At 37.5% G+C, this 26129-nt stretch overlaps 1 protein-coding gene across 2 annotated transcripts in view; it reads right to left on the minus strand.

Annotated features, from left to right (window-relative positions):
- FRS2 (fibroblast growth factor receptor substrate 2) overlaps window positions 1–26129 on the minus strand; it is a 55542-nt gene that overhangs the window by 15686 nt on the left and 13727 nt on the right. The window contains exons 2-4 of one of the 2 annotated variants that reach the window (XM_030466024.1): window positions 3664–3769; window positions 3116–3196; window positions 94–185 (exon numbers count right to left, since the gene is read on the minus strand). In XM_030466024.1, coding sequence (XP_030321884.1) covers window positions 94–159 — 66 coding nt within the window. In that variant the 5' untranslated portion in view covers window positions 160–185; window positions 3116–3196; window positions 3664–3769. The remainder of the gene's footprint in view (window positions 1–93; window positions 186–3115; window positions 3197–3663; window positions 3770–26129) is intronic. The other variant, XM_030466031.1, reaches the window with a different exon arrangement.

A 26129-nucleotide genomic window follows, 5' to 3' on the forward strand; every position in this document is an offset into this window, starting at 1 on the left:
TCATTATATTTTCATTTAAAATGTTTCCATCACAGATCTACTCTGCAAGAAAGCAACAAAATAATTGACAGCGTACTAGAGTCAGTTGCTTACCTTAAATTTGTTTCGATGGTTATCTGGGACAGTTTCTTTATCTGGACAGCTACAACAGCTACCCATGACTTCTTTAGAAGACCATGGGATCTCTGAAGGGGGGGATTAAAAAAAAAACAAAAAAAAAATATAATTTAGTTGAAGGAGAGTATCATCAACAAAACAATCCAGCAAAACTGCTCTCTGAAATTAACATTACTTGTGACGAATTTTGCAGTCCTAAGTAATAAAAAAATATAATGAATGTTACAAATATTTTAAAATAGTTAAGATTTGGCATTAAGGAGTGGCAGCACCAAGCTGTTAATGTTCTACCGATAAATCAACTTGAGGTTACTACCAAACAGACCCACTTGGTCTGTCATCTTAATTCCCATGGCAGCAGCTTGGGGCAAAACAAAAAACAATTTAATGAGTGCGATTCCCATCTCCTAAACCAGAGCCTGTACACCTGCATTCCAGTTCCCTCAAAAGGGAGCCCTCCTTTGCTCAGCCTGTTGAGCACAACCCTAGTGATGCAGATGCAAGCCCTGGGCTGTAGGAGGTTCCCAGGAGCAGCCAACACAAAGAGCTCACCTGGCAATCCTAAAGGGCTGCCCTGGCTGGGGCTGCTCCAGGCTTGGTTTGCCAGAGAGGGGCAGGGCGGGCAGACCTGTGCTGGCAAGCGTGCAGCCAGGCTCTGTGCTTCCACTCTTAAATACTTCCCATACAGCAATGTAAATACAACTATGTAATCGAAGTCAAGGGAAGGAGAGAAACCCTGGATTCAACACAAATACTTCAAATGTGTTTTTCTGTTTGGTTGATTGGGTTTTTAAACTTTTGTTTTGTTCAGTTTGTGTTATTGTTTCCTTCATTAACTACAAAACAGTAGAACATTCATCTAAAACAGACCAGTATGTCTAAATTAAGGAAATGAACAATAAATATTTGATATTTCTTATATTTTCCTTTACAATATTTTATCTGTGGTAAAACTTTCATAGAATAGTAAGATAAAACGCTCATGGAACCAAGTGTCACACCTTGCTTTGCATCCCTCTACCACCTTGCAGAGAGTGGCAAGCCTGGAATTTATCTACAAGAAAGTCAGACAAAAGAAAACGTAATCTGTTGACATAATCTTTGTATGGGTTAAGAACTAAAATTTCCACTACACAAATGAAAATCAGGACAAACTCCTGGAAGAGTTAGTAAGTCAGTAAGAGATATGACATTAGGAATAACAGAACTCAGTTCTGCTGGTAACTTTTCCTGACTTAAGCGGAAAAAATCTGATGTCACCTTAAGAAAACGGAGACTGTATTGTATAAGCATTCAGCAGTAGTACCCAAGTAGCACTTTAGTCTGCTGAGAAATAAGGTGCAAGGAGTAAAATGAAGAGCAGCAAACTCTTCCCCCCTTTTTGACTTGAAAAGCCACCCAAGAAAGAGACTGCTACCCTAGAGAATTCATAAATTTGCACAAATCTGCCACTAAGCCTCTCTTCGGTGAAATGGAAAACTTAACAAAAAGGGTTACCACAGTGCCTGAAATAATCCAGAAACAAAAAGGCTCAGCACCAGACATATAATCAAAATCACGGATTCTTTAATGTCATTTCTGTCCATAACATGAAAACATGCATTTATTTCACTAAGCTTTTATTCCCAGACTCAACATGGAAATAGGAGGTTGGTTGCTCGCTACTACTGATGCAGACAGAAGCGCTGCTACACACAACTGTATGCAAAACTGTCTTTGTGTACAAGTCCTGAATTTTAAGCAATCTCAATTATAGAGTACTTTTAATAATCTTCACATATACATCCCATTGTTACTTTAACTATTACATTCTTACGCTTATTAATTCTGCCAGCTTTGTTTAGAAAGGCAAATACAGGTAAAAAAACCAATCTATTCCTAATTTCCTACCCTGGCACCCCCCCACTACCTCACTACAATAATCTTCAGATATTGTCTTGTTAGTCTACTGACACTTTCCTATTTATTCTAACGATCCAGTTCTAAAAAGAGCAACATGTGAAAATAGCTGCCAGACAGATGGTTGCTTGTTATAATTTACTCCTCATTTATAATAACAATAAACTTGCAGCATATATTTTCAAGCTCTGGTTCATTCAGCATCCATAGATGCGGAAGCTTCTAGTAGCCTTCATGCACAGAGGCTTGTACTCAAGTTAAGCCCAGACTTAGACCTCCCTAAATGTTTTGACAAATTGGAAACAGAACTAAATAGCAGCAGGATGTTATAGAGCCATGACTTTCTTTGCACTGAGCATAAAATAACAGATCAAATCTGTTGGAGGCAGGCGCCAGCAACCTTAAAAAAAAACAAACAAAAAACCTCCAAAACAGTAACTGCAAAGTAGGTTGGGAAAAATCCCTCAAGTTGCAAGTAGTAAGATGCAAGTATATGAACTTGCATGAAGTATAGCCACTGCACATTAAGAAAAACAAGCAAAAGCCACATACTAATGTGCTGGGTCTGTGTGGTGGGGGTTTGGTAGCAGGGGAGGGGCTACAAGGTTGACTCCAGTGAGAAGCTGCTGGAAGCTTCCCCAGCTCCAAGTTGGAGCTGCCTCTGGCTAAGGCCAAGCTCATCAGTGATGGAAGGTGTGCTTTTGAGATAAAACATTTCAAAAGGGGAAAGGAAACAGCTGAAGACCTGCAGTGCAGAGAGAAGTCACATAAGAGAGAAACACCTCTGCAGACACCAAGGTCAGTGAAGATGGAAGGGGAGGAGGTGCTCCAGGTGCCAAAGCAGAGATTACCCTACAGCCCAAGGGTAAGACCATGGTGGAAGTGTAGGCATGTAGGCTGTCCCCTGCAGCCCATGGAGGTCCACTGCTTTAGCCCACCGAAGACTCCATGCTGGAGCAGGTGGATGCCTGCAGGATGCTGTGACACCAAGGGAAGTTGCTATGGAGCAGTCTGTTCCTGAAAGATTGCATGCTGTCCCATGCTGGGGACCCATGCTGGAGCAGTTTGTGAAGAACTACAACCCATGGGCAATACTCACACTGGAGAAGTTCATGGAGGACTCTCTCCTATGGGAGGGACCCCACGGTGGAGCAGGGGAAGAGTGAATGTAGTCCTGCCCCTGAGGAAGAAGGAGTAGCAGAGATAATGTGTGATGAATTGACCATAACCCCCATTCCTTGTCCCACTGCACCACTGAAGAGGAGGTAGAGGAACTGACGTCTCATTACCCTTGTCTAATTTGATTGGTAACAAATTAGATTGATTTTTTCCCCAAGTCAAACCTGTTTTGCCCGTGATCATAATTGGTGAGTGAATCCTCCCTGTCCCTATCTCAACCCTCTTATCCCCACGGGGGAGAGAAAGTGAGCAAGCAGCTGCATGCTACCGAGTACCCAGCTGCAGGGTGGACCTAAACCACAACAAGTCAATAATCATAGAAGCTCCTGATTTTGTCTCCAATATATTCTAACATTAATTTTCTACAGAAAATCAAGAACTGCGATGCTGTTTGAAATGAGATATGAACCAAGGCTGTGAAGAAGAAATTAAACAGCTAGGGAACTGGCAGAATGAAAAAACACTCACCTAGATTTGGCCATTAATATTCCCAGCCTCTGCTGCAGCATCAGGGCTTCTGTCATACTCAAAGTGTCATGCTGTCTTGCCACAGAACTAATCATTTGACCTAGAACTAGAAGAGTATATAAAAATGTATTTTTTCTTACTTTTAAGATGCCTGCTAGTAAACTAACAAAAAGACATAATAATTATTTATTTTGCAGTATTATGTCAAGTGAGGTCTTCATGGCTAGAGATGCACCTCCAGTGGAGTTTAGACAAGGTACTGGTCTCTTAGAGCTTTCTCAGCATTTCAGTGCCTAGCTGGGTCTTGGAAGAAAATAATCTGGTGTCACACAGGGGACTCCATACCTCCTTACCCAATTTAGTGTGTGGAAATGGCAGATGCAAAGCTCCAGTTATCCTTAGCACACACTGAACCAAACCTCAGCAGACAAACAGAACACCTCTACAAGTTACTCTTCTTAACTCCCTCTTGCTTACCCCCCTGACCATATAGAAATGCTGACTTGAATGGCTCACACATCATCCTTACTCCACTTGCCTTATGACTCTTGCTTCATGACATTAACTATAAACTATATAACTATAAATTGCTATCCTCTAGGATTACTTTCATACTACCTATCAATTTACATTTAACACCAAAAACTCAACTGCTGTTTCCATGAGGCTAGCACTTGGCAGCCTCCATTCCCAGCTTGTAAAATTGCCAGACAAGGCCTTGATGTTTCCTTTGACACTGCTTTCTAGAATTTAACCCTTCACTTGAATTTAGGAGGAATACTTTCTCACTAGCCTTTCTCACCAGCCTTTCAGGACATCTTTGCAAACTTGAGATCACTGTCGCAGTGGTTATCAATACTGATGATATTGTTTGTATTCTTGTGTTGTCCTCTGCCTTGCATCCAGATTAATAACATTTTGGGAACCCAAAGCACTTTTTTGCATACTATCAAGTGTAATGTAGTCCCAAACTCATCCCAGGTCATCCTATGGGATAACAGTTGCAAAATACTCTTACTGTGGAGCGACCATACAAGAGAATAGCAGAAATTCAATATTATGAAATGCAAAATAATGCAGCTAGCAGAAGATCTCTATCTGTTAGGAAAGATCAGTCATGCAGTTGAATGAAAACACTAGCTATTATGAAGAAAATGAAATAGAATTTTTTGGAAAGAATTAAGTCAAAATAAAAACATGCTTCTGTTGCATGAATCCACAGATGTAACAACACATGCAACCATTCCTCCCCTTTCAAAAAAGAATAAAACCAGAAGGGTGCTACTTGGACTACTGAGCCTGCAAAAAGGGACCACACGGAACATAAAAAATAGGTACAGAATTACAGGTGGCATGAAGAAGATTTAAAAAAAAGCATGACTGTTTTCTAAATGCAAGCATCGGGGAGCAGCAGTTGACATTATAAAGGGGTAGGTTAAAAAAAAAATACACAATAGTGCTTTTTGGAAATGGTATGTAGTTAAACTTTGTGATCCATAATGTCTTGTAGGAATTCGTTGTAAAAATTTAAAGATTCCTCAGAAAGTAACTGGACAATTGCAAACTCACATCTGGCTCAAAAGTTTTTAAGCAGCAAATATTTAGAAGGGTACCCAGGAATGATCATAAAATGCTCCTTCTTACTCTTCCCTTCCCCATATATATACTATTGGCTATTAGAATTTACATTTACTGGCAGAAACAGGATACTGGACAAACCAGTATTTAAAGTGTGACTCAATTAAGCCATTTTAGTTAAAATAAATGGATGACATGGATTCAGCATAAATTTTTGAGTGTGCTGCCATAAGACATTAAAGGAAAAAATAATTAACAACTTGTATTTAAATTGAAATGATAACCTTGATTTCACAAAGGTACAAAAGGATAAACTTGCTGATATGTATACTTATATATATACCTTCTAAACACAGACCCTCTGCTGTGCATAAATGATATTTAGTATCACCCACATGCATCAAATATAATACCCTTCCTCTAATTTATTTGCCCTTCAGCCATAAGCCTTCCTGATCTTGGACAAAACTGTACACGGTTGCATTCCAACCTATTCTTCTGCAACATGCACAGGCTCAGTTTTTGTGATGCCTCTACCCAGTGGAGCTGATATTATTTGACTATGTTTTTGGTCAGGTTAAATTTCTGTTGCCTTAGAACAACAAACCAGCTCAGTAGAGAGTTTCACAAGTTGCAGAGCCAGCTGCAGACAGAATCACAGCTTTAGTCACCTCTGCCGAGTTTGCAGACAGCTTAGCCCTTTCACTAATTACTGGTATTCAGTTAGTTTACCAAATTCCCAGCTAAAGTCTTAGGATGGGAGAAATGAAAGAGGAAGCCAAAAGCATGACCCACCCACTGTGGTGGAATCTTACAGGTAGTTATTAGAAAACTAATAATAGGTAAAAAATTCACAGGCAAGCTACACTACGGCAGGTGTGTTTACTCTGATATTTTTCTAACAAAGTTTTAAAGCCTTGGCATGGCTTGGCTACCTAAAGTAGACTAGCCCGTTTCAGTTACCTAAGAATTGTTCTTAAATTATCTCGAGTTTTTTTATAAATAAAACACATACATTTACAGAACCTGACTTCTTTTAAATACAAAGCAGTAACAAAATTTTCCAAACAGTTGTTTCCAATTACAAGTTGGCTATTTAGTCTGCTTGGGATAGTCTCAAATCTTCACAGATTTAACCCAAACTTACACATACAAGAAGTAGACATTGTCACAGTCACAACCCTAGAAGTTAATCTTTTTCCATTACATCTACAGTGTCAAATTTAGGAGCTGTGATTTCCCATTCATGAAGCATCAGTGGTGGCTGGATGCAGTCATGCAAAGAGGGAGAAGGAGAGAGAGAACATTTTCTGCTTTCTCTAGCACACTCATTACCACACTGTAGAGTAAAAATCCAAGGCAAGACAAACCAGGGCCAGCACTTACTTAAGTCATGTTACCAGGAGAGAAAGTCAGGACATCAATAAGATTTATTATTTGGTCTTGTAATGTAAAACATGGCTCTTTCACTCAGCAGTGGCAATAAGTTATGCAAATGCCTCAAAAGTCAAGGAAGACAAGAAGGCATCAGTGTAAAATTTTCCCTGGCAATGGTGAGAAGAATGCATGTGTTCCCCTCTGTAAGAAACGCCACATGGACAAGCTGCCAAGCTGCAATCATACTCCTTTTGCTCATAGTTACTCATTGCTGACTTAAAGTCAGCTCACAGTTGCAAAGCCAATCTAAAAACTAGTTTTAACTTAGTTCTGCATGCTCTGGTTGCAGAATCAAACATTAACTTTGGGTGGTATTTTTTGTAGAGATTAATTCCTAGCACACACTTGTAAAAAATCAGGAAAGGAAAAATCCTAAACCAAAAGCACAACTCAGAAGAGGTAGGGAGAAGCAAAGGTGCCTTGTCTGTAAATTGATCTTCAACACATATTCTTTTCAAATGAAAAAGTGTCCTTTCAAACCATTAGCTGCCACAGTACTAGATCCTCTGTGTCTTGCTCTCAGATCTGCAAGAAGAGGTCACAAACCATAACCACAGTGCATTTACATAATCTTAAAGTGCTTCATACCACAAAATTGTAGTTAAACAAAAAAGAAAAAAAATAATGAATAGGGCATATTCCTTCTTCAGAAATGTCAGTATCTGAGAAGCCCAGTGGAAAGTGGCCACGACCAGGCTGTTAGTACTCAGGCTGACAAGAGCTTGAACCTATTCATCCACATTACAGTCCAGCACTTGATAATAGTTTGATAATTGCTAAGTGATATAAACACACACATTATATATTTTTGCCTAAACCATGGAAAATTTTCTAATTTAGGAGATTACATCTACTTTTAAATTTCAAGTGTCAGTACTTAAACATTGAGCTCTGCCACTTCCTGAACTATATCCCTCGAAATGGGATACACATAACCAGTGTAAAGTGTTAGCCATAGTTTACCTCAACTTGAAGCATCTTAGCTCCGGCACGTTATATGCACACAGAAATCAATAATTACAATTCAAAAGGCTCAAAAATTCAGTCCTTTTAAGAGTTTCCAGCTGCACCAGCACTATAAGCTTTTTACTATCAAAGAACAAACAAAACCACTGCATTCAATGTATAGCCTTATTAACACACTCTTTAAACGCAAGTTATATGAAGAGTTTCAACACTTCCTCAACTTTGTAATTAATACTCATATGAGTTAAGTAGACAAACAAAAAAATGGAAATTATTGTACCTGACAGCTCCAGGAGAAATCCTTAAGTTTTTTTTTAACTTAACTCTCAGGAGGAGAGTGGAGAGAACAAACAATGTACTAGCTATCACCTGTTAATGTCATCTCATAAACCCCTTCAAAGTTATTCTCCTTAAAGCTATTACTTAAGATAGCTAGCAATTAAAATACTCTGTGCAAGAATAGACTCATCACATTTCTAACTGTGGGCCTCGATGTTTTTTACATGGGTAAAAATAAAAAAAATACAGTCTTTACTTCAAGTGGAAAGGTGCAAAGGAAAACCAAGGGAAAACGTTGCTATTATTTAAGTAGACACCAGATTCATCCTATTTTTCAGGTTACTAACCTAAATGCTGTCAAATTAATCTCTTGCCCTTTTGTATGTACGAAATGGACTCCAAATTCTGGTTGCCTAACCTGCATCTAAACCAGACACTAGGAGTAGTGATCACAAATAATTTGCTAGGGAACTGACCACATTGAAATAGGAAAAACTAAGTTTGATAATTTCCCCTCAAAGTTCAATCTCCATGACCCTCAAGTGTTTGGATGTTTACATTTATACAGGGATTCAGACAAGAAGCATCCCCAGTTGAGACTGGGTATTACAGTGACCATCAATACACCTGCCTGTCACATGTCACAAGATTAATCTCACACACAAAATATTTGGTGATCAAGGTGACCTATTCTAAACAAGAAATCTAATTTCATTACAGTTAGATGAGTGGCTTCTTGTAGGGATGATACAGATGTTTTAACAATGATTTTAAAGCAGAAGTTATTTTTAATCTTTGCTACAGCTTTCAGTATATGGAAACAAAATCACTTTCCAACATTTACAGACAAAACCCACTCTGCAACTTGCTTTTTATCTCTCTCCCTGCCCTTCATTTTCCCATTAAGCACCTATTTTTCCTTATAGTATGATACCAAATATAAACTGATTTCAGATTTGACATCTTTCATGTTTGATTACAACTGGTGTATTTACATTAACAGTTAATTTTCACCCTGCAAAAAATATAAGCAGCAAGGATGGGATGCAATTTATACAGTATTCTTTTTTTCTAGATTCTTCATGAAGAATACTGAGGACTTAATATGTCAAAGGGTAAAGACGCTTTCCGAGATACTGCATGAATTACAGACTTAATCCTCTATTTAAAAAATTGCCTCAAATCATCACAACATTAGTGTTACCATTACCAGCCCAAAATCTGTTCATTACATGACCTGAAGCTTACATGTGATGCCTTCAAATGCTAGCAACTAACTCAGCTTCTGTTTTTCTGCTCCCCTCCCCCCAAAGCTCATTCCAGTACATCTTTTTCCTTGTTTGAACCCTCACAATTGAAAATGCTTGAAGAAGGCCCAGACAAATCCCTAAGGATAGATGATAAGTAATTTTCTCAGCTCAGAGCTTTTGAGCACTGTTGATGCTAATGGCAATTGTATAGCATGGAATAATTTCACCTGGATACTGTCATGTCAGAGATTAAGTACAAACTGAGAGTATAAATCAGATCTATTTATCTTATATAAAGACAATTTTTAAGTAAAAAAACCTCTGCTAGTTAACCAAAGTTGTCACTACAGCAAAGCCAAAGCAGCTTTTATTTTTCCACACAAAACAAATTTTGGATGAAAGTGAAATCCTGCAGGTGTATGAGACAGCAAACAGACTAATAAACAGAGCAGCTTACCATATTAAGAAAAATGTTACTGAGCAAAACAGGGATTGTTTTATTGCCATGTTATTCCTTTTAGAAGAGAGACAAAGAAGGCTGAAATGGTACTGCAATCCGTCCTTTGAGTGTTGCTGGTAGCCAAATACTGCCCATTTCATAACTGACTAATACACTGGATCAAATGGTTAACATATTTATCTGATGTGGCAAATACCATGTCTTCAGAGCCATGATGTAATTCATGGTGGCAAATTCTATGTGATTTAAGAATCCTGGTATCCTACTTAGGACTTAAAATAGACCATACTTTGACCTTCTATTTATTTTGGCTAGAGTAATCTCACTACCATGGAAGCCAAGTTCTTTCAATTGGAAAACAAAACTTAGGTTTCTAGAACACAGGACTCCCACGTACCAGACCTCACATGAACACAGATGTAGCACCAAAATAAAGCATTTGCTCTGAACTAGTAATTACTGAGTGTGGTCAACTTCAATAGCCTCATTCCCCTGATGGGTCACAAAAAAGACCTCTTCATTTTATAATTACTTGGAAAAATAATGACAGATTTCTGTACATCAGCAACGACTGAATAATTCACTTTAATGTTTGGAAACAGAACAGATGTAAATAGGTGCCAGAGCTGCAATGTTCTCCCATGGAAACACCAGGGTTTAAAGGGATACAAATGCTCAGCTGAACAGGAAAAAACCCCAATGAAATACATCAAGAGGGACACAAAATGCTGTCAATTGCCTAGTCATGCATGCTGCCATCCTTCAAATCAACTCCTTTCAAGTGTCCTTGAAGTCCCATGCCTTGCTGTCTGACAAATGATGACATAAAAACAATTCACCCTAGACAGCAAATGCATTTCGGGGAGGTGGCATTTTAATAGTGCAGAAAGCTAAGGTTAGACATAATCCTCGCTTTTCATCAACTTGGCAAAGATTACTAAGAAAATTAATATTGAAGGTGCCTAAGGAGTAGAAGAAAGAAAAAGGAGCAGTGCTAACAAAATAGTTAAAAACAACAATGAAGGAGATCCATCCAAAAACAAACATGCTGAGAAAGAGCGGGATGTCACTGGCTGCAATTATGGAAAAAAACCTGTGAATGGTAGAGGTGAAGTATAGAAACTAGTTTCTAACTTCACTTTTGCTAGCAGCTGGAGTTTTATCTCTAGAATTTTATTAAATGAGCACATTGTAAGACTTATGATTAATACGGATTAATAGATGTAAGCTCCTTCTCTCGCTTTAGACTTCTCCAAAAGAAAATTAAAAAAAGAAAAACAACAAAACCGAAACACGAAACTGGCAAAACCCAAGCTAAGTTGTAAAGCGTTCTGGCTCCTATGAAAACATAATTATTGCAGCCATACAGAAGCTTCAGCCATATCAGTGTGCTGCTCTCAGAGTGCTCTCTGAACATGCAGTGAAGAGGCTGATGCAGGACAGCACCAAGAACTTGCGCTCTCAGCACCATTTCTCCACCAGCACCGCATGCAACTGCCAACCCTCTGCTCCTCAAACTCACAGGAGGCTTTCTTTTATTTTCTTACTCCTTTTTTACACTCAGATCCTCACAACTTGATCTGGCTTGCTGTATATATTTCAGTGTATTTGGATTCAAAATGATCAGCAACTTTTTACTTCTTACCGTTACTTTGACCCCCACCTTGGTCCTACATAAAAGTATCCAATACCATTTAAAAAACAGGGAAAAAAAAGAACATTAAGAAAACAAGGAGTCTTGTTTTTTTTAAATACAGGACTGCCATCTGATCTTGAAGAGTCTTTATGGAAATTTTTGAATTTACCTGCTAAGTGTTAAATTAAATTACTGCAATTCCTCTCAAAAGATCATTTTAGCAAAACGCTTAAATTTACATTAGTTCAATATTTTTCAAATACTGTTCATCCGTAATTATTTTTAAAAATGCTTATCCTGACAGAAAACCTCATACATGCTGAAGTTACATTAAAACTGAAGATCAACTTAAACAGCTGGGTTAAATGAGCAGAGACGACTGCAGTAGGCAGCAATGTTATGCCCACATTAAATGCTTCATGACATTTCAGGCTGCTATATGTGACACGACTCCAACACCTCTCCACATAAACATGACATTCTAAGACATGCATTCTCTTATCCTGTGACGTGACACCCTGTATTTTGGCCTATACTAATGCAATATAGAAGGTAAACACACATTCCATCTAAGCAGTAATTGATATAACTGCCCTATTCAGTAGCATATATATATATACACACACACACAGAGCATTAAATGAAGTTTTAAATCTTCACCCCAGCACATTTTGAAAACTCTAGTTTAAGAACATGTGTGCATCTTGAACAGGAGCACACAAGGTGTTTGCTCTACCATCTGTTATTAATCCTTCTGAGTATGTGTGATTGTGTTCCTTGTTCTATTCTTTAATCGCTCTCAGAAAAAATTATCCTCTTACTCTTAACTTTGAGAGAAACAAGCTTATATTTTGCTTGGTACCATTTAGAAAACAATCTAACACATGGATATTTTTCAATCTCTTACTGAAACAATTTCTCCAAATCCACACAACCAAACTGTTTTCTGTAAATGTCTGTTAGATTAACTACATCCTTTTAAACAGACAGAACATCAAAGTCCAAACCATGACACTAGGTTAAACAAGCAAGCACTATTATTTTATTCTTAAAAATTTGGAATCTCTTAAAATGTCCTCTAAGGAACAGGATATAAAAAAACCCATCATTTTTACACAATAATAAAACAGCAGAAATGGGACTGACAATTTAAGTATCAATGCTTTGCAAAAGCTTTTTGGATCCAGGATCATGGAAAAAGGCAAGGAGATGAGAAAATAAAGTAGAAGGCTGTAACTGAATCAAGTATGAGGCCTAAGAGGAAGATAGAAATTATCATAATTCTTGAAAAGGATGCCTGGCTTGAAACTGCTTAAACAGTGAGTCAGCTCTCCAATATTTAACCACAAATTCTTTCTTAAACTTGAGGTGTACAGCATTCACCAAGCCTTCAAAACCAGCAAAGTGCCCAATTTTGAAACTAAGTAAATGGCATCAAGTTTTTATTTTTTAGTATTTTAATCTCTGAAATACTGTCCATTCAAACAACTCAGGAAAGGTTAAGCTTTCCTTTTATGTTTCTGACATGTTTTGCACACAGTCTTTTAACAACACCGATAGAAACAACACTGAAAAGCCTGTAATGGCTTACTTATTGAAATGTTGGATTCTAGAAGATGTTATCAGAAGTAATACCATGCCACTGTGTTTTATAAAAATAAATAAATAAACAAAATATCAGTATGGCTTCTCAATATATACCCTTCTTCATCCATCCATTGGTTCCTTTTTCACTATCAGCAAGTTTTTAGCATTTGGATACAAAGAATTTGTCCTTACCTAACGCGTCTTTCCCTGAAAATCTAGTTCTTATACATGGTTTTTGTTTCATGGAAAACTGACAATCCCATCATCCCAAAATATCATTAAATCTGGGTTCTTTCAAAAATAGTTTGTACTTACCACTTCTCCCTTTTCTGCACAGAAGTCTTTCTGCCACAGTTGAAATACTCCTGATTTCCTTAGTGCTGTTAATATCTTCCTACATGCTTCTTGTTCATTTTTTCTTCCCACTTTAAACAGAAGTTCTAATAATCATTTAACTTTACCTCCTCTGTGACCCCAGTTCATTTTATAAAAGGGGAAGTAATCACTAGCCTAAAAAATATGTAGACTCTTCCTTGGTAGCTGATGAGAAGCGTGATCCACAATCTTAAGTGACCTTCTGTCACCTCTGAACTTCATCTCCCAAAGGCAGACTTAGGGTGGGGGTTTTTTTGTTTTGTTTTGTTGGGGGTTTTTGGCTTTGTTTCTGTTGAGTTTTTTGTTCAGGTTTTTTGGGTGTTTTTTTGTTGTTTTGTTTTGTTTGTTTGGCTTGTTTTGTTTTTTTCCTCTGGTATTGCTAAGATCTGTACGAGTACTGTTAGAATGATATTCAATATAAATGGAAACGTGTGTGTGTGTGTGTGTGTGTGTGTGTGTGTGTCTACACACCAGAATAAGCAGCAGAACAGGTATTAAAGCTTAGCTTGTCCTGGTAAGAACAAGGGCTGTTCCCACAATAGCTGTTCCAGCAGTAAGGCTTGTTCTCTATCAGACCACCTAGGCTGCATCACATTCTATTCCATTTCTTGTAACCTCATCCTCAAAACAGACTACTGGTGTATATTTAGAACAGACATTTAAAAAAACAAACAAACAAAAACAAAAAAAAACCCAACCCAGACAATAAACACATCCTAAGATTTATGATGATTGAGATGACCACAACACCTGAAAATAGCCAAAACATATAAAGGATCATCAAAAAATTAGTTTGGCGTTACTGGTCAAGTGGAACCCCTGAGATGTCATGAGAATTTGATAGCTTATTTCTTGCCTGTCACTCACAAGGGATCCTGACTAAACCACTTGTGTACAAGTCCTGCTGCTCACTACACGAGAACAAGTTTCAAGTCATTAAAGACATCACAGAAATACCACCTTGCCCTTCCATAGGATCTTGCACTGAACTTTGTTACACCAATCTTGCTAAAAAGATAAACTAATTTTATCTTTAATTAGTATTGTTAAACAATTGTAACAATTTATACTAAATAACTAACAGTTTCTATGAAATACTGGCTTTATTACAGTGTCAGCTTGAGAAATATTTGTTCTCTTTTCCTTTTCAAAATAATGGATTATAATTTCAGAATGCACACATAGCTTGCAAACTCGTCCATATTTAAAAATTCCTTAATACCATCAGTTGTTGACCTCATTATTTGCTACTACTACATAACTTTGTTTTTACAGTTTTTAAATCTCTGTCACCAACTATATTTTTATTACCTCAAAGAGTTTTGTCTGGGGGGAGATGATTTGAGATGGTGGGAAAGGAAAAAATGAGTATGCTATTTTAAGTGGCAGACAATCTTTAAGAATAAAAATAACCTTTCTGGATTCTCATCTTGGTAACACATGCATGTTTTCTTATCAACTATGATGCCTGAATGTGTGGAGCATGTGCTCCCACACAGCAGTCACATCTAAGACTGGGATTCATACATAAGAAGACTCATCTATAATCGAGTTAAATGAGCAAAAGAGGGACACAACAATTCGTTGGAATAATGATCCAAAATGAAAGGCCCAAGAAGTGTCCTACTGCTGGGACAGCAGGCCTTACGCTTCAGCCTCTGACTAATCTCACACACCTCCAACTCTCCTTGGCCATAGGGAATTCTAAGTACTGTACACTGTCAAATATTACCTAAAATACTGTAGCTCTTGCAGCTTTCATAGAGATTGTTTTATTTCTCTACCAAAGCATTCAGTGGTAATGCATACACACAAACTCATGCTGGCATTGTGGTATTGTGTTATGAGTGAATTTTACATGCTGCAAACTTCTACAAATTCTAGATATTAAAAAAATACCACACTAAAACTTCAAACACTCCTCCATATGGAAAACAAGCTGATTTGGTTTCTACCCAAATAGACCACACTCAGTCATTTGGTAGAGTACATTAACTTAAAAGCTACAAACAGTAGCTCTTCTGTTATATTTTTTATTATTAAACTTCAAAACCACCTTGCAAACAAGAAACCAAAACAAATGCACTACTGATGCTCTGAAAGCCCTGGCAGACCTCCTTAAGAGCTACCAGTTCTGAAGTATCCTCGAGACATTAATTGCTTTATTGTCTGCTTTAGACAACTTGCCTCCTTCATGAAGGGTCCCTATTCACACACCAGCACATCCCCATAACCAGCATTCCTCAAAGCTAAGTCCACAAGTTCAAGGCTCATTTCACCTTTCCATCCCTTCTTCTCCCCCCTCCAGTGTAAGCAGCACTTTGCAGAAGGTGATGGAGAACTGCAAGGATGCCAGGAGAGCAGAGGGCAGAAGTGTGGAGGGGCGGGCTGGCAGAGCAGGACTGCAGGGCTGCTTAAAAATACTATTTTTGCAGCCACCTTTCATGAGGTCACACTCCTGCAGCCCAGAGCCTACACAGTAAGAGGCTGGAGGTACAGCAATGGGTGCCCCTGTTGCTCTTGGCCACAGGTAAGCTCCAGTTCTCCTTTATCTTCCTGAGCTGCCTTCTTGCAGGCCTAGTGACAGAGCTGGCACAACAAAAAGGAATCAATGTCCTGGTTTGGGCCAGGATAAAGGTGATTTTCTGTCTTGTACTTTTGCTTTCAGCTAAGTCTCTTGTAAGCAGTTGCACTGCTGAAATTAACAGCAAGTTTCTCAGTGTCTGCTTCTAGGACTGATAATACTCAATGTTTATAGTTACTGCTAGAGACTGGTGTGCAGAGCCAAGGACACTGCTCAGCTCTGAGGAACATTTTACCCTCCAGAAGGAAGAAAAAGGTCCTGCCTTCAGCCCTCCTTTCGGGAGGAACAGACAAGATAGATGCCAGAATTGACCAAACAGAGTATTCCATCCCATATACATCATACTCAGTATAAATTTGAGGGATCACAAGGGTCAAGCCAGCTTCCTGCTTCCAGCTTCTTGCCCTTCCTGCTTCCCTTTCTTCACCCATTCCCTCTTTGCTTCAGCATCCTGGGAGGATTCCATCCATTCCTCTGCCTGTGGTCCTGATCCATGCCACCCTGAATCTGTGTGTTCCTGCCTCCAGCTCCCGACTGCTGCCGACTCCAGGAGTCCAGCCTGGACTTTCCCAGGGTTGCCCTGCAGCCTCGGTGGTGACATGAGAGTTATTGGGGGAAAAGGGGGGAAGGAATGTTTTCAATTTTCCTGTATAACTGTATATTTGTATATATTTAGTAATTTTTCCTATTTATCATTACTGTTCATTAAAGTTGTGTAGTTTGGTTTCCAACCCAAAAGTCTCCCTTATTCTCTCTCCTTTCTTTATCAGGGAGGAGAGAGAGATTAATAGAGAGCGTCTGTTACTCGGTTTAATTGCCGGGCCAGTGTTTAACTGTGACAGTCAAGAATGTGCAGAAGAGAGCAGGACTAGAACCAGCTGCATGGTTTGCTCAGCTGACATTTCAAGACTGCAGCTTCACTAGCACAGTGTGACTGCAGATAAAATTACTTATGTTCCTACTTCAGCTGATATGTACATCTTCACCTAAATATATGCAAAATATAATTTGTTCCAACTGAGAAATGTAACACAGCAAAAGACTAGTAAGAAAACTCCATGCTCATCCTGAATTTCAGGTATTTCAGGTTCTACTTTCTGGAAATCTTTTTTTAATTACCCATAATTTCCAAATATCACTATGTCACTCATAACTGATATGGGTTAAAAATAATCATTATTTCCCTTGATCAGCAATTTTTTAACCCATACCAGGTTCTTGATCATGTTCACCTCAGTAACACCCAAACACAAATAAGGAGGTGGCACTCCTTATACCAACAGCATCACAAAAAGAAATACTGTTTTAAACTACACCCACAGATATACCTTTGTAGTTGCTCTAGTCTGTGCTGAAGTTAGATAATCAATCACACCTTGTTACTAAGTCACAGAAAGCCTTAAAGGACAGAACACAAAAGAATTCAGTTTTAAACAGAAAGGGTTTTAAACAAAAACATTTTTTTAAAGTTATGATTCTGACCCATGCATGAGACCTGAAGCTTTATTGTAATCAAGGTGCACCACGTAAAACAGACACCAGTGCAATCCAACAATTTTCTAAAGGACATACAACTTTAGTTATGTAGTTTAAACAACCAGTTTGATGCTTCAGGTTATTAGAAGTCTGCACGAGGATGATCCAAAATCCAGTTGCTTGGATTTTACAACTACAGCATTTCATCCGTGAAATGATTTAACCTCTTAAACTAGACTTCAAGTACAAATGAATGCAAGCTTAAAAAAGATACCAACAGATATTTGAGACGACATATGAAGTCCCTTCTATATTTACTCTTAAGGTGAAAACTCAAAGCAGTAAAATACCTATATAAAGTACTGACTTCCCTCGTTATGTTTCTCTAGTCTAGCTTACTTGCATTTCTGCAGTGAACTGTTTGGTTTGGTTTTGTTTTTTTAAGGAAATTGCTTTTTACCATTGTTAATATTCATAATCCTGTAGAGTAACTTAAAGGATGTTCTCGCTCCCTAAAACACATTTCAACTGTTCAGAAAGAGCCAAGGAATGCGATGCAGAAAGTCTTAACCATGTAACCTGAACCAGCACTGTCCATAAAGAGGATTTGTTTTTACTAGTTATCATATCTGCTGGGAAATACCCTGAAAATAAGAACTTGCCCTTCTGTACCAAATTTAAGGTAATCAGCAGGGTTATAAGTTTGAATCACCACACTGCCATTTATTCTCTGCAGTAGAGGTTAACAGATGAAACTGTACAAGTACCTCAGGTAATAGGACCAGAGACAACTAAGGTTTCCAGGACATTTGGATGATTATCTGTACTCAGTACACACTCTGTACAGCTCTGTACACTGTGTGCCTTACACTGGCTTCACCTTTTATTTCTGTTACAGTCTTCATCTCACTTCCTTGTTCCTCTTCTTACTATACCTCATCTCAGCTACCTGCCTCTCACTGCATTTTCTTTTTTCAGGTCATCCCTTGTCTATATTTGGGACTTTTCTACCACCATTACAATCAATTTACAACCACTTAAAAATAAATTTATTTTTATTTTGCATTCCTCTCTTACCCACTTAGACTACAGACTCTAAAAAACAGTTGGTAATTCCTGCTCTACTATTTATACTGCAGCTACCACAAGAGAAATGTCATTTCAGCTGACCATTACACACACTGTAACAGACGTGAAAACTCTTAAGTCCGACCACAATTGTTTGGCAGGAACATCTCTACCAGTCTGAACTCGCATCCCCATTTTATGGCACAGCTATCTTGTTGCTTTTGTCTGTTCCTGTGCAGTGAAAATATTCTTCATCCAAAAACCATCAATGAACAGACTTAAATTATATGATAAGCATAACACTGTCTTAACATCGTTTAAATGAAGTGGCGTGTACTTCACCCTTCATTTGAGTATAGCTCACAAGTTGTTACATGCAGTTCTGTACTTACAGAGGTACTATTTAATATTGTACTGTTTATAACCCTCCAAGCTCACAGATGTAAAGACATCAAACATTCAGCTCATGAATACAGGCTTAAAAAGGGGAAGGCATATAGTCAATGAACTTGATTTAGGAAAAACTTTCTAAGGGTAACCAGCTATATCTCACTTCCAGTCAGCACACAGTGCTGATAAATCCACTTTTTCATTTTTATATTTAAAAACTTTATCTGCAATAGTGCAGGAGACATGGGAAGAAAAAGTAATGGTGGAAAACCTTGACATAAAGATGTTTTCAAGACATGCTGTGCCAAAAATAGTTTACTCTGCCTACAAGAACTGTGCTCTTAAGAGATAACACGAACACTGAGTCCAAATGTTCATATATAGGAGGCTCAATCATGTGAGACTAACATATTTTCCATAATCATTTTTAGAGATTTGCTCATATATATTAAGGCAAAAAGGGCACCTTTTCAAGAAGCCTCTCACTGTTCCCTTAAAGTCTAAGAAAGAAAACAGGGCAGAAGAATATGTACCCATCAAGCAGTTTAAAAACTGCTACTTCATGGTAAATGAATCTGAGCATATATTAGTATGGGTTACACTATAAACAGCCAGTGAAAAGTTCAATGAATAGTCTTTAGGATGCTGCAACTTATTTCTGCCAAATGCATGAAAATTCTCTCATCTATCTGCTCCAATGGCCCAACAAGCTTGTAGTTTTGGATACTGGCATGTTTTGGAAACACACTGGCAAGCATGCTCGATTAGTTCAAAGAGCATTGGTTATTAGTTCAATTGAAATATCCACTAATTACCTAATTCCAAAATACACATAATTATCCAAGTTAACAGTCTCAAATGTATAAAATTCTATCTTTATCAAAGCTGCACAATAAGCAGGCTGAAGGACCCCATCTTTTATGTCCTCTGACATGGTAATACATACACAGCTAGTTCCCAAGCACGCTGTTTCTCCTTTCCAAAGCTTTACTACACCCAAACCCCCTCTGTTACCGGTGTGACTGGTTTTATGCAGGATTCTACACGTAGACTGTCTCAGAGCACAAAAAATTTGCACCACTAACTCTGAAATAGACTGCAAGGTCTTCAATTTGTAAAAAGATAGTCTCTTATAACTTTCTAGAAACTTTAAGGCACCAACTGACCGCACCTCCGTTTCTTGACTGCTATTAATGTCTGTGCTAAATAAATCATGCTACTCATAAAAATAAACACAGATTCTCAAAAAGTTGTAACAGATTTGTGAGGACTAACACAAAGATTAGCATTTCACATTGTCAACAGACTAACAGATTTCTCAAAGCACCATCAAAACCAGCCAAATAAAATCAAGATACCACAGGCTATCATACTCTGTGCAGGCTTTTCCATGGAAATTTACCTATATACACAATACAATATATTTATGTTGATATTTTTAAAAATATTAAAATATTACAAGAGGCCATTAAGATTTATAAACATTTTCCAAGCAATTTCTTAAAAACCACATCTTCAGTTACCAGAACCTGGTGCTTTCAAGTTCAAAATGTTAGTGATAATGCTTATTTAGTCTATCCCCAAAAAAGGCAGCAGTATGAATAGGAAAGCCAGATGTTATTAATAATATGTAATTAGCATCACAAGCTTCCTACTGATTTACTGTGACACCAGAAATCTGGGGTTTCTGTTGTCTTGAAGCAATGGGGACAGACAGAACTCTTCAGGGGAGAAGAGAGAAAAAAATTCCTGTGAAATGCAGCACAGAATACCACCCCACACAGTCAGTAAAGCTACAAGTTGGCATTAAGAATTTGTTTTGTTAATCTTTCCATCATTCTGAAATTAACAGTGAGGAGAAATCCCAAATAGTTTTGCCTTAAAGTTTATTCTGCACATCAAAGGAACAGCACAAATCTAGATAGAACATAAAGAAAAGGACAACTATTTTATAACTACCAGCAAGTATTTATAGTGAAAAGGGAACGTTAAGGTTAGGGTTCAAGTAAACACGTATTTCTCCTATCATAAGCAAATGCTCATGTTAATAAAGATTAGATTTTATTATTGTAATGTTAAAGATTTTAACATTACAAGCAGACACCTTTCAAAACTGCTGGTACTGTGAAAGCTCTTTTAACCATATACTCCAGATTAAAACTAAACTTTCAAGAGTTCTGAGTCTCTCTTCAATATTCTCTTTCACAGTTTAAGAAACAGACTACATTAATTGTGTCCTGGTAGCCATATTTAAGTATGTGAGGCACAGGAATGACTGCAAGGTGGGGAGAAGGATTTAAAAAATCCTATTTAAAGAAGAAAATCAGTTGTATTCTATTCCTATATAGTTTCTATTATGAGTAGTATCTGTGTACTTTAACCAGAGCATTTGATATTTGATAAAGGGAATAACTAAGATGACTGTGCACATTTTTCTTTAAAGGCAAGCCAATGAATATCAATAATCGAAACACTGTGTAGCACCTAGTAAAGGCTACTCTAAATATTGCAGATTAAATACTGGGCTACTCCATAAACTTTTACAGTGACAATCTGTTCTTGCTTTCCTAGAAAAAAAAAATCAAGAATTAAAATAACTTACTATGGTTGTGAAATGACTTGATATTAATATTTATGCATTTATGTACCACTCAACTCTTCTTTACATGTTGACAATGAAGATCAAAAAAATGCCCAAAACCCCATAAAATCAGTATTTAAAAAAATTTAACTCTACTGCAATTTTGTCTACTAGAATAAGAGTTAAGAGATAATGAAAGCACCTCATTCAAAACCAAGCCTATGTTTCTGAGGTAAAACAAATTTATAAAAAGGACATACTGTTTCCCCCCAGGTACAGAAAACATTTGCATTGCTACCATGTACTGTGAAGTTCACCTTCTCTAAATTAAAACAGCCATTGTGAGAGGAGATATTTTAAACTAAGAGCTGTACACTTCTTTCTCAGATAGGTATTTTGTGTTAACTTCAGCTGATCTTTCCTGATGTTTTTTGCTCTGGCTGTCTTCTAATTATCCACAAAAATATCAATTCACTGTGTTGATCTTGCTGGTCAGAAGACCACACTTTTACTAGTGCCAACAAAAGGAAGGAAGGACCATGAAGGTTAAGTAGAGAAATAAAAGTCTTCCTTCTTAGCAATAGATCATACTCTGACCATTTTGAAAATGGTCATGAAAATACAGCTTCATTATAATGCATATAGATTAATTAAACAAATCTGCTAAAATAAATCAACTTGTATGCCACTTTTTCAGAAACCTATAGAACACCTAAAGGAAAAGAAAATAGGCTATAGCCTCTGAAACTGCTTACTTGCAATGTATCTTATGCAAAGGTAAATTCATATAAAGCTCTAGTCCTGTGTGCAAAGTATAATTTATATTAAATATTGATGCCTGGTTTGAAGCTGGAAAAAGTAAGATTTTTATAAAAAGCATAGTATTTCAGTTACAACATCAAGAATGGTATTGATAAGGTTTGTTAAGTCTAGACTTACACATGCAGCATACTGGTATTCTAGAACTTCTAAACGTGCTATTTCTTCCATTTACACTGTCAAAATTTTTGCACAAATAGTTACAAAAGTTTCCCAATGTTTAGCAACAGGATTAGTGACCTTTTAGCCAGTGGAAATGTGGACTATTTATAATAAAGCCTGCTTACTTTAGCATTTTCTTTGAAATAAGAACATAAAAATTCATTAAAGTATACAAGATTAATCTGACATTTAAACTGTTTCACTTGACTGTCTGAAGTCATCCCCATCATTTTTCAAAAAGTCAACTATGGATGTCAAGCATTATCCAACTCATTATTAAATTATACTTTATGTAAGCAGACAGCACGATCCCTTTAGAAATTTGTGATTTGCTAAACCTGATTATTAAAGTGTTCAGTAACACCAGCTACAAATTGCAAAAACTGTCTCCTCCTTGTGCAAAAGATGGACAGCATAAAGATTAATTTAGAGCAAGAACATAAACTTTAAGCCCTCCTATGAAATAACAGATTTAAGATCTGATTTCTAATGGCAATGGAATAAATACAGCTTGCTTTTACCTAACAATAGTGAAAAATTAAAAGGACCGTAGTACGTTTTAAATACTTATTCCTCTACTTTGTATCTCAAGTTAAAAGGACACCTTCAACACTGTAACTACATACTGTTTGAAAATGTTTTGGAACAGAATTTGCAAAGAAAAGCTCAAGCCTTAATAATCCCTTAACAAGAAATCTGATTTGAGAAAATGCAACTTCATAAACATAATAATCACTTAGAACAACAGCCTTTGGCAATAATGCTCTACAGCAAGTTTGGATAATCCAAGATAAACCAAGACTCCTATTCTTTCTCTCTGTACTTTTGCAGTTAAAATAAAAAAAATCAAAAGCAAATGAAAGTGGTGCATCTCAGACTGTACAAGCAAACAAGATACATGCTTCTGCCAAAGTAACATATTACCATCCAGCACTAACTGTGTTAGTTAACAAGAGTATGTTACAGAAACTAACAACAAAATCTGCAAAAGCTATGTTATTTTCTAGAACAGAAATGGAAAAAGAACCGAATTTAGACAGTTACAGAAGCAATGTGAAATAATCCTTATGCTAGAGTCCACTTTAATCTCAGATAATACAGCTATTTGTTTCAACTTCTTTGTATACTGAAGGACACCCCAAAACAAAAGCACTGAAGTCACTTATCCTTGCTTTACAATATCGCAGGTACCTAAAAAGTAATTTAGAACTAAGAAACATGATAATTAGCTACTGCTAAGACAGTAAAATACTGTAATTTAAACTCTCTGGGTTATAGGTGATATTAGGAAAAATTAAGTCAAGCACCCAAAACTCAAAATATTCCAAAAAATCAAGCTTCTCTCATACTGATTCCTAGACTTCTCTCTTTAGCAGTTCCCATTCATTTCTCTATGCTCATCCACTACCTTATCTTAGCTTGTCCAGCTCCCACAACTTCTGTTCAACCCCACCAGCCTTTAAGCTGCTCATCTATGTGAAACACAAACACAGACTTGTCAACCCAATAAAGCTGAAATTAAGTTTGTTATTAGTGTTAGCCTATGAGTAACTTGGCAAGTAGCTGGTAACATACAAAATTTAACATCAAACATATTGGTGATGGTTTTAGTTATATTTTATTCATAATCCTAGACTTTTGTTCAAAGACAACACCCTCTTATTCTTTGCACACTTTTATGTTCTTTTTACATGCCCCAACATAGTTACAGAATTTCCTGTAAGAAAGTTAATTCATAATGAAAGGTTATCAATTATGCTACTTCATTGAAGGTATGTTTGGTATCAGAATTTCTTCACAGAAAGGCCTAGTGGTACATGTAAACCAGTATATCTCTCAGCTCACTAAGAGTAAGCCCACATATTTACCCTTTGAAGTACTATGTAAAATACTATGGTGTATGTTCACCATACACTTCTAGGCTTTACTACTCTGTCATCACAAGCATTCTTCTGTAATACTTCCTTGTTTGTTCTGAAGTCAAGGATAAGGCTTTTTTTAAGCTGTATTTCCTTTGTAGACAGCACTTAAGAAATAACATTTCATACAGAGCAAATCTAAAATATAACTACTTAAAACCATCATTAATCACGTATTTCACTTATTCCTCCTTATCTGATAATTTTTATATATTTCATAATACAAGAGTTTACATTCTTTTCAGCTGCTGGGTTATGTCCAACTTCTGACAATCTGAATACTAGCATTTCTACAGGCTAATGATGGAGCAGAACATCAAGCTGAAAGCACCCAAGTTATAGAAGAGTTATGAAGATTTTCTTTATATAAATGAATGAACACTGGCCATCCCTCCCCATCCCACACCCATTAATTTTAATTATTGTCACAGCTTAGCAGTTTGGATGGACCACAAACCTAAGGACTGAATTACTCTCTATTCCCCCCCCAAACACACACAAAGGGAAGATAAAAAGGGAATGAAGACTGTAAAGGTGAAATTGGAAATTGAAAATAATTGGATACATATTTATTAACATAGTGGAACAGTAGCACAGCCAGGAGCAAATGTAAAGAAAAAAGGAGAAGCTGCTGGCCTTACCGACCTGTATGAAATATGGGCAGGAAATGGGTGGGAATAGATCCCTCCCTTTGCGTTCTGCCCCTCTCAGAGTCCAAAAGCCCTCCTTTAGTTCCTCCTGTTCAAACAATGACATTCCACCCCTTATTCCATTCTACTTCTCTCCATACACATTCACCTGGCAATGCCCTATCTTTAAACAAGACTTCTGTTAAGTCCAGGCTGCAGATTTTCATCATGGCAGTTTCTCAAAGCAAGTACAGGGTCTGTCAGGGTTCATGACCTCACGTGCTACAAGCTCTTCCTGAGACTCTTGGATGCCACTGCATTATCCTGGGGAAAAAAACACTTAGTACAACTAATTACTATTACAATTAAAACTATAAAAAGTGAAACTAAATACTCTCAGCTAGAGTTAGGTTCCCCTGTGGTACACAATGGACTTCCCCATCCTCCTGCATAACCCACCAAGTGTGTCCTGGATCTTGAGCAGAAACAATCCCATGGATGGGTTTGTTTTTGTCCAAAGTAGGATAAACCCAGAAAGTTTCCTGACAGGTTCTTTTTGCACACAATAGGGACTTTATCCCCATCTGCTGTACATAAAAGGCCTGACTGAGCAGAACTGGCCCAATTGATAGATCCCTGAATGTTAACTAGCCAGGTGGCTTCTGCCAAATGCACATCCCAATGTTTGAAAGTCCCACCACCCACTGCTTTCAGGGTGGCTTTCAACAACCACTGTAGCATTCGATTTTTTCAGATGCTGATTCATGATAGGGAATATGGTATATCCACTCTATACCAAGCTCTTTAGTCCAGTTGCTTGTAAGATGGTTTTTGAAATGAGTTCCATTATCTGACTTGATCCTCTCTTGGGTACTGTGCCACCACAACACTTGCCTTTCCAGCCCCAAAACAGTATTACAGGCAGTGTCATGAGGCACAGGGAACGTTTCCAGCCACCCAGTGATTGCTTCAACCCTTGTGAGCACACAGCATTTACTCTGGTGAGTCTGAGGGAGTGTGATGTAATCAATCTGCCAGGCCTCTCCATACTTGTATTTACACCAACATCCCCTTTGTACCACAAAGGTTTTAACCATTTAGCTTGTTGGATTGCTGCATGTACATCACAATCGTGAATAACCTGTGTAATAGTGTTTAAAGTTAAATCCACCCCTGGGTCACAGGCCCATTGATGCCTTGCATCTCACCCTTGGTGACCTGAAGTGTCACAGGCCCAGTGAGCTAAGAACAGTTCAGCTCTGTGATCCCA

Source organism: Calypte anna, chromosome 1 (genome assembly GCF_003957555.1).
Source record: "Calypte anna isolate BGI_N300 chromosome 1, bCalAnn1_v1.p, whole genome shotgun sequence".
Classification (NCBI taxonomy): Eukaryota; Metazoa; Chordata; class Aves; order Apodiformes; family Trochilidae; genus Calypte; species Calypte anna.